At 59.6% G+C, this 13,314-nt stretch overlaps 1 protein-coding gene across 1 annotated transcript in view; it reads left to right on the top strand.

Moving 5' to 3' along the window:
• Positions 1-13,314, top strand: part of KIRREL3 (kirre like nephrin family adhesion molecule 3) — a 104,437-nt gene that overhangs the window by 79,564 nt on the left and 11,559 nt on the right. Inside the window, exons 10-12 of the mRNA XM_054395578.1 lie at positions 262-460; positions 3,335-3,370; positions 7,002-7,109. Coding sequence (XP_054251553.1) covers positions 262-460; positions 3,335-3,370; positions 7,002-7,109 — 343 coding nt within the window. The remainder of the gene's footprint in view (positions 1-261; positions 461-3,334; positions 3,371-7,001; positions 7,110-13,314) is intronic.

Here is a 13,314-nt window from a genome sequence, read left to right as displayed (position 1 = left end):
GGTGAAGAGGAGGAGCAAGTTGTTTGTTGTGAGGGTGCTGGAGGGCTGGAGCAGGCTGGCCAGAGAGGTTGTGGAGTGTCCTTGTGTGGAGAGCTTCCAACCCCCCCTGGGCATTGTGCCCCTGGGCAAGCTGCTGTGGGTGCCCTGCTGGAGCAGTGGGCTTGGACTGGATGAGCTCCAGGGGTCCCTCCCCTGCCCTGCCCTGCTGGGATTGTTCAAGCTGCAATCCTGCCCCGTGCTGAGCTCTGCCTTCGTTGTCAGGCTTGGTCCTGGAAGGAGAACGTGCTGGAGTCAGGCACCTCTGGGCGGTACACGGTGGAGACAGTGAGCACTGAGGAAGGAGTCATCTCCACCCTCACCATCAGCAACATCGTCAGGGCTGACTTCCAGACCATCTACAACTGCACAGCCTGGAACAGCTTCGGCTCCGACACGGAGATCATCCGGCTGAAGGAGCAAGGTGGGCACAGCCCCGGGGCAGGGGTCTGGGGGGCAGCAGCAGCCAGCTCCTGCCTGGGCTCCGGGGGTGGGGAGGTGCTGCCAGAGGCTGGAGGTGCTCAGGGGGAGAAGCTCTTAAGAGGAGATCAGGAAGGATGGTGAGAAGGTCCCAGCTGGGCTGTCTGTGGGGTTGCATCCTGGGGGTTCCTGGTGCTGGCTGAGGCTCAGGGCTGGGACAGGCCCTGGTTTGTTTGTCCTGCTGAAGCCCATCCTGCACCCCTCCCTCCTTGCCCCGTGCCACAAGGTGGTGCCACTGTCACAGGCTGGAGGATGGTTGAGAGCCTCGGAGAGACAGGGTCAGGGTCTCCCAGAAGGTCCCCTCAGCCCCTACTGCTCTGCAGGGAGGGGAGTGAGGAGGAGGAAGGCTTCGGGCTGGTGGCAACCCTCCATGCCAGCCCTCCATGGCTCCAGCAGGTGCTTTGCAGGGCTGGACTCACCCCCAGCCTTGAAGGACCTTCTGCAGGTCTCAGGGGACGACCAAGGGGGCTCCACTCCAGGGGCTGCTGGTGGCAAGGGAAGGAGATGACTGTGGTGAGGAACACTTGGGAGAGCTCTGTGCCCCTGAAGGGCAGGGCAGGCAGGTGGAGTGCTCTCACCAGCTGCCACTCATGGCTGAGGCTGTGCAGAGGAGGTCAGAGCAAAATGAAGCCCTCAGGACCAGCCCTGGGCTCCTTCTAGCACACAGAGCCAGAGGCTCCTCCAGGGCGGCTGCCAGGCAGCAGGAACCTGGCGGCCACCAGCCTGGATCCCAGCACAGGGCCAGGAGCTGAGCAGGGGCTGGGGCTGGGGCTGGTGAGATGCCCAGGGGCAGAGAAGCCCTTTGCTGGCTGAGGGGACATGGGAGGGTGGCTGAGGATGCCATAGTGGGGGGTGAGAAAGATGTGAGGTGACCAAGGATGATGTGAGGTGACCAAGGATGATGTGAGGTGACCAAGGATTATGTAGGATGACCAAGGATGATGTGAGGTGACCAAGGATGATGTGAGGTGACCAAGAATGATGTGAGGTGACCAAGGATTATGTAGGATGACCAAGGATGATGTGAGGTGACCAAGGATGGTGTGAGGTGACCAAGAATGATGTGAGGTAACCAAGGATTATGTAGGGTGAAAAAGGATGATGTGAGGTGACCAAGGATGGTGTGAGGTGACCAAGGATGATGTGAGGTGACCAAGGATGATGTAGGGTGACCAAGGATTATGTAGGGTGAAAAAGGATGATGTGAGGTGACCAAGGATGATGTGAGGTGACCAAGAATGATGTGAGGTGACCAAGGATTATGTAGGGTGAAAAAGGATGATGTGAGGTGACCAAGGATGGTGTGAGGTGACCAAGAATGATGTGAGGTAACCAAGGATTATGTAGGGTGAAAAAGGATGATGTGAGGTGACCAAGGATGGTGTGAGGTGACCAAGGATGATGTAGGGTGACCAAGGATACTGTAGGGTAGCCAAGGATGCTGCAGGGTAGCCAAAGATGCTGTAGGGTAGCCAAGGAAGCTGCAAGGTGGCTAAGGATGCCATAGGGTGGCTGAGGATGACTTAGGTAGCTGAGGATGCTGTAGGGTGGCCAAGGACCTCCCCTTCATGGGGCCATGGCTGCAGCTGGTGGGGCAGAGCAGGGCAGGGCAGAGCAGAACAGAGCAGGGCAGAGCAGGGCAGGGCAGAGCAGAACAGAGCAGGGCAGAGCAGGGCAGAGCAGAGCAGGGCAGAGCAGGGCAGAGCAGGGCAGAGCAGGGCAGGGCAGAGCAGGGCAGAGCAGAGCAGAGCAGGGCAGAGCAGAGCAGAGCAGAGCAGAGCACAGCAGAGCAGAGCAGAGCAGGGCAGAGCAGAGCAGGGCAGGGCAGGGCAGAGCAGAGCAGAGCAGAGCAGAGCAGAGCAGGGCAGGGCAGAGCAGAGCAGGGCAGAGCAGAGCAGGGCAGAGCAGAGCAGAGCAGGGCAGAGCAGAGCAGGGCAGAGCAGAGCAGAGCAGAGCAGGGCAGAGCAGGGCAGAGCAGAGCAGGGCAGAGCAGAGCAGGGCAGAGCAGAGCAGGGCAGAGCAGAGCAGAGCAGAGCAGGGCAGAGCAGAGCAGGGCAGAGCAGGGCAGAGCAGAGCAGGGCAGAGCAGAGCAGGGCAGGGCAGAGCAGGGCAGAGCAGAGCAGGGCAGAGCAGAGCAGGGCAGAGCAGGGCAGAGCAGAGCAGGGCAGGGCAGGGCAGGGCAGAGCAGGGCAGAGCAGAGCAGGGCAGAGCAGGGCAGAGCAGAGCAGGGCAGGGCAGAGCAGGGCAGGGCAGAGCAGAGCAGAGCAGGGCAGGGCAGGGCAGAGCAGAGCAGGGCAGAGCAGAGCAGGGCAGAGCAGAGCAGGGCAGAGCAGAGCAGAGCAGAGCAGAGCAGGGCAGAGCAGAGCAGGGCAGAGCAGGGCAGAGCAGAGCAGAGCAGTGCAGAGCAGAGCAGAGCAGAGCAGAGCAGGCAGAGCAGAGCAGAGCAGAGCAGAGCAGGGCAGAGCAGAGCAGGGCAGGGCAGGGCAGAGCAGAGCAGAGCAGGGCAGAGCAGAGCAGAGCAGGGCAGAGCAGAGCAGAGCAGAGCAGAGCAGAGCAGGGCAGAGCAGAGCAGAGCAGAGCAGGGCAGAGCAGAGCAGAGCAGAGCAGAGCAGGGCAGAGCAGAGCAGAGCAGAGCAGGGCAGGGCAGGGCAGAGCAGAGCAGAGCAGAGCAGGGCAGGGCAGAGCAGAGCAGGGCAGAGCAGAGCAGGGCAGGGCAGAGCAGAGCAGAGCAGAGCAGAGCAGGGCAGAGCAGAGCAGGGCAGAGCAGAGGGGCCCTGTGCCCTGGGCCCTGCTGGACACTTGCTTTATTTCCAAACAGGTACGGAAATGAAGTCAGGAGCTGGTATGCAAGCAGGTACGGACGGGAGGAGCTGCTGCCCCGGCCCCGGCCCCGGCCCCAGGCACCGACCCCCCGGGGACCTGCGTCCTCCGCCCGGGCAGCACAGGGCAGGGCAGGGGCAGGAAGGGCTTCAGGCAAGCTGCAGGGCATGGGCTGGGAAGCTGGAGTGGGCAGGACTCACCTCTCTGTGCCCACATGCCCAGCAGGGCAGGGCTCACCAACACCTCCCTGTGCCCCCCAGGGCTCACCACACCTCCCTGTGCCCCCCAGCAGGGCAGGGCTCACCACACCTCCCTGTGCCCCCCAGGGCTCACCACACCTCCCTGTGCCCCCCAGCAGGGCAGGGCACACCAACCAGCACCTCCCTGTGCCCCCCAGCAGCACTCTGGGATAATCACTGCAGAGCTATTGTGGGGCCAAAAAAAGGAGGGAGGAGGACAAGGTCCCAGGGTCCCTGCAGGCATTGTCTGAGTGCCTTGGGAGAGCATTGGCCAGCAGCTGGCACAGCTGGAGAGCATCTGGAGGTGGGGATGTGCTGCCCTTGTGCCTTCCTCATCCTCCTCACAGGGGTCATTGGGCAGCATGTAAGCAGCAAACTGCTCCTTGGGCCCCAGCTGCTGGTTCCTCTCCCTGCCCCCTGGCAGTCCCCTGGGGGTTCAGCCCAGGAGGCCACCAGGGGAGTTCTCCACCACCTTCCCTGCATGATCCTGCACCACCTTCATCACCAGCACTGCCTGCTCCTCGCCCAGCTCTGCACTGCAGGTCCTGCTCCTGGGACTGAGGGACAGCAGGGACTGAGGGACAGCAGGGACTGAGGGATACCAGACTGAGGGACACCAGGGACTGAGGGACACCAGGGACTGAGGGATACCAGGGACTGAGGGACATGAGGGACTGAGGGACAGCAGGGATTGAGGCACAGCAGGGACTGAGGCACACCAGGGACTGAGGGACAGCAGGGACTGAGGCACAGAAGGGACTGAGGAACACCAGGGACTGAGGGATACCAGACTGAGGGATACCAGACTGAGGGATACCAGGGACTGAGGCACACCAGGCTCTGAGGTACCCCAGGCTCCTGCCTCCTCACCCTTTTGCTCCATATTCCCCAGGGAGAGCCAAAAAAAAAAAAAAAAGCCCAGGATGAGTTCCCACCATTGGTAGGAGCCTCAGAGAAGGAAGGTGGCAGTGCCTCACTGGTGCTGGGTTTATAGACCACAGAAGCATTCAGGTTGGAAAAGACCTTCAGGGTCCTGCCCCTGGGGAGCAACAACCTCCTGCAGCAGCACAGGGCAGGGGGGAGCTGCTGGGAAGCAGCTGCAAGGAGAAGGAGCTGGGAGTGCTGGGGGCCAAGAAGGTGCCCAGGAACAGCAATGTGGGCTGGGGGCCAAGAAGGCCAAGGGTGTCCTGGGGGCATGGAGAAGAGTGTGGGCAGCAGGGCAAGGGAGGTTCTGCTGCCCCTCTGCTCTGCTCTGCCCTGCTGAGGCCACAGCTGCAGTCCTGGGGGCAGTTCTGTGCTCCCCAGTTGCAGAGGGACAGAGAAGTGCTGGAGAGAGTCCAGGGGAGGCTGGGAAGCTGCTGAGGGGTCTGGAGCAGCTGTGTGAGGAGCAAAGGCTGAGAGCCCTGGGGCTGAGAGCCTGCAGAAGAGCAGCCCCAGAGGGCATCTGAGCAATGCTCAGCAAGAGCTAAAGGGCCCCTGGGGGGCAAGAGGCTGTGGCCAGACTCTGCTCAGTGGTGCCAGAGGCTCTCAGCTCAGGTGTGAGCAGAAGAGGCTCAGCTCAACCAGCCCTGGTGTTTTAAAACCCTGCAGTTCTCCATGCAGGGCTCAGCACATGTGAGGCTCCATGGCCACTGCTGAAGGGTGACATGAAGTGGCTTCAGACCTCCCCTGTGCCAGCTGGAATTAGATAACAATGAAGAAAGCCTTAGCTGAGTAGAGAAAGCTGCTGGTGGAATTGCCTCCCACTGCCCCAGTCCCACCAGGGAGGCTGCAGGTCCTTCAGGAAGGCTGCCAGGCACAGGCAGGACCTGGGAGCTCATGCCCAGGGTGCAGTTTGTGGTCAGCATCAGGACCAGCAGAGATGTTTCTCACCCTTGTGAGCAGGTGGTAGTGAGGTGGCAGCCATCAGGCTGCTGCTTTGCTGCTCCATGGCCTCATGGTCCAGCAGCATTCACAGCTCCCAGAGAGGACAACCTCCCTGCATCCATTGCTCCCTAAACTCATCCCAACCCTTGGCAAGGCAGGGCCTTGAGGAGAAGCCAGACTGGAGATGCCCCCAGGAGGGTGAGGTCACCCTCACCCAGCTGCCCTGGGCAGCCTGGCAGGGGTCACCCCCTTGGGGCTTCACAGGATTCTCTGAGGGGTGCTCAGGGAGAGCAGCAGTGCAGACCCTGCTGCTGCTGGGGAGAGGCTGGTGGAGGGCTGGGTGGGAAGGGACCTTTCAAGGTCGTCTACCCCTGCAGTCCCCAGGGACATCCCCAAGCAGAGGCTGCTCAGAGCCCCAGAGAGCCTGAGCTGGGATGGTGCCAGGGATGGGGCAGCTCCCACCCCTCTGTGTTTCACCACCCCTCTTCAGGATTTGGCCCTTCAGGCTGCAGTTCCTCACCCCAGCTGACCAAGACAGCCACAGCTCCAGCAGTGCTGCCTGTCCCTGCCTGGCAGCATTCCAGAGAGCAGGCACCAACCCAGTGCTCACCACCAAGCAGGAGAAGGCAGGGAGCTGGGATACAAACACTGGCACAGGTCTCCAGGGAGGTGCTGGAGGCTCCATCCCTGCAGACATCCCTGGATGTGGCCCTGGGCAGCCTGCTCTGGCTGGAGGTGTCCCTGCTGCCTGCAGGGGGCTGGACAAGATGCCCCTGGAGGGTCCCTTCCAAGCCAGAGCAGTCTGTGACTCTGTGAGCATGAGGCTGGTGCCTCCTGGGCTGCTTCATGGAATTGTTTTGGCTGGGAGAGACCTTCAGGAGCACCAAGTCCAACCACATATCCCCAACAGAGGGCAGAGCAGGCTCAGTGCCCAGCTCCATGCCTGCATCCCAGCTCCATGCCCCTCCCAGCCTGCCCTGATGGCATTTCTTTTTTAATTACATTAAGAGCCCCTCCTCATTAGCAGCTCCCATCCTGTGCTGGAGGGCAGGCATCACCCTGCTCTTCTGGCTCCCTCCTCTTCTCTCCCTGCCAAGGGAAACTGAGGCACAGAGAGGTGAGGGCTTGCACAGAGCACAGCCCTCTGCAGTCTGGCATCTTAGGAAGAAGTTCTGCACCAGGAGGCTGCTGGAACACTGCAGCAGGTTGCCCAGGGAGGTGGTTGAGGCTCCATCCCTGGAGATATTCCAGGTGAGGCTGGACAGGGCTCTGGGCAGCCTGCTCCAGGGGAGGATGTCCCTGCTGCCCGGACTGGGTGAGCTTTGAGGGTCCCTCCCAGCCCAGCCCATGCTATGCCTCTGTGACTGAGTGCCCCCTGGGCAGCCCACGCTGGGGTGAGGGAAGGAGGTCCCCTGGGCCCCGAAACCTTCCCCAGGCTCATCACTGAGCCTCTTCCAGCAGCTGGGGGTGGGTCTCTTGGTGGGGGGTGGGGGTGGAAAACAGCCACCCGTGGCCCCTTCAGGACCCCAGCCTGATGAGTGCCTTCTGCTTGCCCTGCAGAGTCGGTGCCCATGGCGGTGATCATCGGTGTGGCCGTGGGCGCCGGCGTCGCCTTCCTGGTGCTGCTGGCCACCATCGTCGCCTTCTGCTGCGCTCGCTCCCAGAGGAGTAAGTGGCTCCCAGGGACTGCCAGGGGGCTGCCCCCTGCAGGGGGGGGGGGGGAGAGAACGGGCCCCAAGGAGATCAGAGGGTGGATTGCACACAGGAGCAGAGGAGGTCAGGGGTGGGAGGGAGCTCCGGAGGTGGTCGAGTCCAGGCACCCTGCGGTCGCCGCGGAGCTGTCCCGGGGCCAGTGTGGGGATTGAAGAACTTCACTGATGCAGCTGAGAGCCTGAACCGTGCCCCAGGCAGCTGAGGGAACAGATGGGCAGAGGTACACACAGACAGACACACAGACACAGACAGACACAGAGACACAGATACACAGACACAGAGACACACAGATACACAGACACACAGACACAGACAGACACACAGACACACACACACAGACAGACACAGAGACACAGATACACACAGACACACAGACACAGACACAGAGACACAGACACAGAGACACACAGATACACAGACACACAGACACAGACACACAGACACACACAGACAGACAGATACACACACAGACACACACAGACACACAGACACAGACACACAGACACAGATAGACACACAGACAGACACAGAGACACAGACACACACACATAGATACACACAGACACAGAGACGCAGATACGCAGACACACAGACACACACAGACACACAGAGGCACACAGAGACACACAGAGACACAGATACACAGACACACACAGACACACAGACACAGACACACCCAGACACAGAGACACAGACACACAGACACACACAGACACAGAGACACAGAGACACAGACACACAGACACACACAGACACACAGACACACACAGACACACAGACACAGACACAGACACACAGACACACAGACACAGACAGACACAGAGACACAGACACACAGACACACACAGACACAGAGACACAGAGACACAGACACAGACAGACACAGACACACACAGACACAGACACACACACAGACACACAGACACAGACACAGACACACAGACACACAGACACAGACACACACACAGAGACACAGACACACAGACACACACAGACACAGAGACACAGAGACACAGACACACAGACACACACAGACACACACAGACACACAGACACACACAGACACACAGACACAGACACAGACACACAGACACACAGACACAGACAGACACAGAGACACAGACACACAGACACACACAGACACAGAGACACAGAGACACAGACACACAGACACACACAGACACACACAGACACACAGACACACACAGACACACAGACACAGACACACCCAGACACAGAGACACAGACACACAGACACACAGACACAGACAGACACAGAGACACAGACACACAGACACACACAGACACAGAGACACAGAGACACAGACACACAGACACACACAGACACACACAGACACACAGACACACACAGACACAGAGACACAGACACAGACAGACACACACAGACACACAGACACACACAGACACAGAGACACAGACACAGACAGACACAGAGACACAGACAAAGACAGGCACACACACACACAGACACACAGACAGACACAGACACACAGGCACAGACACACCCAGGCACAGAGACACAGATACACAGATACACAGACACACCCAGACACACAGACACACACAGACACAGAGACACAGAGACACAGACACACACAGACACACACAGACACACAGACACACAGACACACAGACACACAGACACACACAGACACAGAGACACAGACACAGACAGACACAGAGACACAGACAAAGACAGGCACACACACACACAGACACACAGACAGACACAGACACACAGGCACAGACACACCCAGACACAGAGACACAGATACACAGACACACAGACACACCCAGACACACAGACACACACAGACACAGAGACACAGAGACACAGACACACACAGACACACACAGACACACAGACACACAGACACACAGACACACAGACACACACAGACACACACAGACACAGATACACAGAGACACAGACACACAGACACACACAGACACAGAGACACAGAGACACAGACACACAGACACACACAGACACAGAGACACAGACACACAGACACACAGACACACACAGACACACACACACACAGAGGCACAGAGAAACAGATACACAGACACACAGACACACCCAGACACACAGACACACACACAGGCACAGAGACACAGATACACAGACACACAGACACACCCAGACACACAGACACACACAGGCACAGAGACACAGATACACAGACACACAGACACACCCAGACACACAGACACACACAGGCACAGAGACACAGATACACAGACACACAGACACACCCAGACACACAGACACACACACGCACAGAGACACAGACACACAGACACAGACAGACACAGAGACACAGACAGACACAAAGACAGGCACACACACACACAGACACACAGACAGACACAGACACACAGACACTCACACACTCACACATCCTTCCCACTCCTCAGTATTGTTTCCATTCCTTCTCTGCAAGCTCAGGACAGCCTTGGGGAGTTCACTTTCTTATGCACATCCCAGAAAGCTTCCATCCCACAGTTTTGGCCTTCCAAGCACAACATTTCCTTTGTACCTTCCTCATCTCTTACAGGGGACTGAGGTCCTGCTAGTTCCCACCACAGAGTCCAGCAGGCTGGAGGAGACCTCCAAGATCACCAAGTGCAGCTGATCAGCCAACCCTAACTGATCAGCCAGACCATGGCACCAAGTGCCTCATCCAGGCTCTGCTTAATCACCTCCAGGGACATTGATCCCACCCCCTCCCTGGGCAGCACATCCCAAGGGCAACCTCTCTGTCTGTGAAGAACTTCTTGCTCAGACCAAGCCTAAACCTCCCCCTGCACAGCCTGAGACTGTGTCCTCTTCTTCTGCTGCTGCTTGCCTGGGAGCAGAGCCCAACCTGGGAGAGACCTTCAGGAGCACCAAGTCCAACCACATATCCCCAACAGAGGGCAGAGCAGGCTCCGTGCCCAGCTCCATGCCTGCATCCCAGCTGCAACCTCCCTTCAGGCAGTTGTAGAGAGCAATGAGGTCTGCCCTGAGCCTCCTCTTCTCCAGGCTGAACACCTCCCTGCCAGAGCAGGACCATAGGACAGCACAGGTCACACAGGGACACATCCAGCTGGGGCTTGAGAGGCTCCAGAGAAGGAGACTCCACCACAGTGGAGCCACCAGCACAGTGTGATCCTCCTGGTGGGCTGCCAGTGCTCGGCACCACTACTGCTGCCAGGCAGCTGTGCAGGGGGAGGGTTAGGCTTGGTCTGAGCAAGAAGTTCTTCACAGACAGAGAGGTTGCCCTTGGGATGTGCTGCCCAGGGAGGGGTGGGGTTGACATCCCTGGAGGTGATTAAGCAGAGCCTGGATGAGGCACTTGGTGCCATGGTCTGGTTGATCAGTTAGGGCTGGGTGATCAGCTGCACTTGGTGATCTTGGAGGTCTCTTCCAACCTGCTTGATTCTGTGAGTCCAACCCCCCCTGCCAGAGCAGGACCACGGAATCCAGCACAGGTCACACAGGGACACATCCAGATGGGGCTGGAAAGGCTCCAGAGGAGGAGACTCCACAACCATTTGCTGCTGCAGCCATCAGCACAGTGTGGTCCTCCTGGTGGTCAGCAGCACTCAGCTGTGGGAGGCTTTGGAGGAGGTGGAAGAGCACAGCAGGGTGGATGCTAATCCCTGTGAGCAGCAGGGATGGCCTGGGAGCCAATCCTGCAGGCAGAGGCATTGCCAAGGGACCTGCTTCCCACCCCCCACCATGGAGACATCCTGATGGCCAAGGGGAGAGGCATCCTCCCCAGGCTTACAGACCCTCCTCACCTGGGCTTCCTCTTCTGCTTCTGTTTCACTCCCTTTGAGTCCACACAAAGCTGACATGGCCCAGAGGGAAACACCAGGAGCTGGAGGTGGGCTGTGGGCATGGAGGTCCAGCTGTGGGCATGGAGGTCCAGATGTGGGCATGGAGCTCCAGCTGTGGGCATGGAGGTCCAGCTGTGGCCATGGAGGTCCAGATGCGGGTTTGAAAGTCCTGCTGTGGGCATGGACGTCCAGCTGTGGGAATGGAGGTCCAGCTGTGGGAATGGAGGTCCAGCTGTGGGTTTGGATGCCCAGGTGTGGGTTTGGAGGTCCAGGTGTGGGTTTGGAGGTCCAGGTGTGGGTTTGGAGGCCAGCTGTGGTGGGAACAGAAGCTGAAGAGCCAGGAGGGAGGAGGCTGAGCAGAGGGAGAGGTGAGAGCCTGGCAGCCTGTGGCCTCAGTAGTGAGACAGCAGGAAATGAAAGGGAGCTGGAATGAAAAGGAATCAAACCAGAAGGACCTGGGGGTGTGGAGCAGCGCAGGCCATGGGGGAGAGGAGGAGAAGCCCCTGGCTGGGTGGGAGGGCTGGGGGGATGCTGAGCTCTCAGCTGTCCTCCTGTTCCTTTGACTCCCTTCCCTCTCCTCTTGGTCATTTGTGAAGCCATCAAAGCCAGCAGCAAATCCTGGGTGTGGGGACGAGGCAGGGCCCTGCTGTGCCTCACTGCCAGAGGGGTCAGGAGGCCTCTCCCAGCCTCACCCAGGCTGGCTGAACCCCCACAGCCTCCAGGAGCTCAGCAGACCAACAGGGACAGGCAACCATCCACCGCTGATGGGTGGGACTCCAGGGCAGAGCAGCCCAGCCCTGGGGAGACCCTCCCCATGCCAGGACACCAAGGGTGGCCCCAGCAGGATGGAGACTCCCTTCTGCCAAGGAGTGCCTTGGAGAGGACAAGAGGTGATGGGGACAAGGAACTGCTGGAGCAGCTCTGCTGTGAGGCCAGGCTAAGGGAGCTGGGGGGGTGCAGCCTGCAGAGGAGAAGGCTCCAGGGGGACCTGAGAGTTGCTTGCCAGGAGCTGAAGGGATCCTGCAGGAAGGCTGCAGAGAGACTTTTGCTGAGAGTGTCTGAGACAGGCCAAGGGGGAATGGTTTGGAGCTGAGGCAGAGCAGGGTTAGAATGGAGCTGAGGAAGTTGTTCAGCAGGAGGGAGGTGAGACTCTGGCACAGGCTGCCCAGGGAGGCTGTGGCTGCCTCCTGCCTGGGGGTGTTCAGTGCCAGGCTGGATGAGACCCTGAGCAGCTGAGTCCAGCTGAGAGGTGTCCCTGCCCATGGCAGGGGTTGGAACTGGATGAGCTTTAAGATCCCTTCCAACCCAAACCATTCTATGACAGCCCCAAGCCCTTCTCCTGCCAGGCTGCTCTCCAGCCTCTCCTCACCCAGCCTGGGCTGGTGCTTGGCATTGCCCTGCCCCAGCTGCAGGACCTTGCCCTTGGCCTTGTTGCACCTCCTGAGGTTGTGCCTGGAGCCAGCTCTGCAGCCTCTCCTTGTCCCTGTGGATGGATCCTTTCCCTCCTGCACCCCTTGGGTGTGGCAGAGGGCACTAGGGGTGGCAGAGGGCACTAGCAGTGGTAGAGGGTTCAAGGGGTGGCAGAGGGCACTAGGAGTGGCAGTGGGCAATATGTATGGCAGAGGGTACTAGGGGTGGCAGAGGGCACTAGGGATGGCAGAGGGTTCTAGGGGTGGCAGAGGGCACTAGGGGTGGCAGAGGGTACTAGGGGTGGCAGAGGGCACTATGGATGGCAGAGGGCACTAGGGGTGGCAGAGGGCACTAGGAGTGGCAGAGGGTACTAGGAGTGGCAGAGGGCACTAGGGGTGGCAGAGGGCACTATGGATGGCAGAGGGTACTAGGGGTGGCAGAGGGCACTAGGGGTGGCAGAGGGCACTAGGAGTGGCAGAGGGTTCTAGGGGTAGCAGAGGGTACTAGGGCTGGCAGAGGGTTCTAGGAGTGGCAGAGGGCACTAGGGCTGGCAGAGGGCACTAGGGGTGGCAGAGGGAACTAGGAGTGGCAGAGGGCACTAGGAGTGGCAGAGGGTACTAGGGGTGGCAGAGGGTACTAGGGGTGGCAGAGGGCACTAGGAGTGGCAGAGGGTACTAGGGCTGGCAGAGGGCACTAGGGCTGGCAGAGGGCACTAGGAGTGGCAGAGGGCACTAGGAGTGGCAGAGGGTACTAGGGGTGGCAGAGGGCACTAGGGGTGGCAGAGGGCACTAGCGGTGGCAGAGGGTACTAGGGGTGGTGGAGGGCACTAGGGCTGGCAGAGGGCACTAGGAGTGGCAGAGGGTACTAGGGGTGGCAGAGGGCACTAGGAGTGGCAGAGGGT

The sequence above is a fragment of the Indicator indicator genome, chromosome 34 (assembly GCF_027791375.1).
Source record: "Indicator indicator isolate 239-I01 chromosome 34, UM_Iind_1.1, whole genome shotgun sequence".
Lineage (NCBI taxonomy): Eukaryota > Metazoa > Chordata > Aves > Piciformes > Indicatoridae > Indicator > Indicator indicator.
This window is presented reverse-complemented; position numbering and strand designations above follow the sequence as displayed.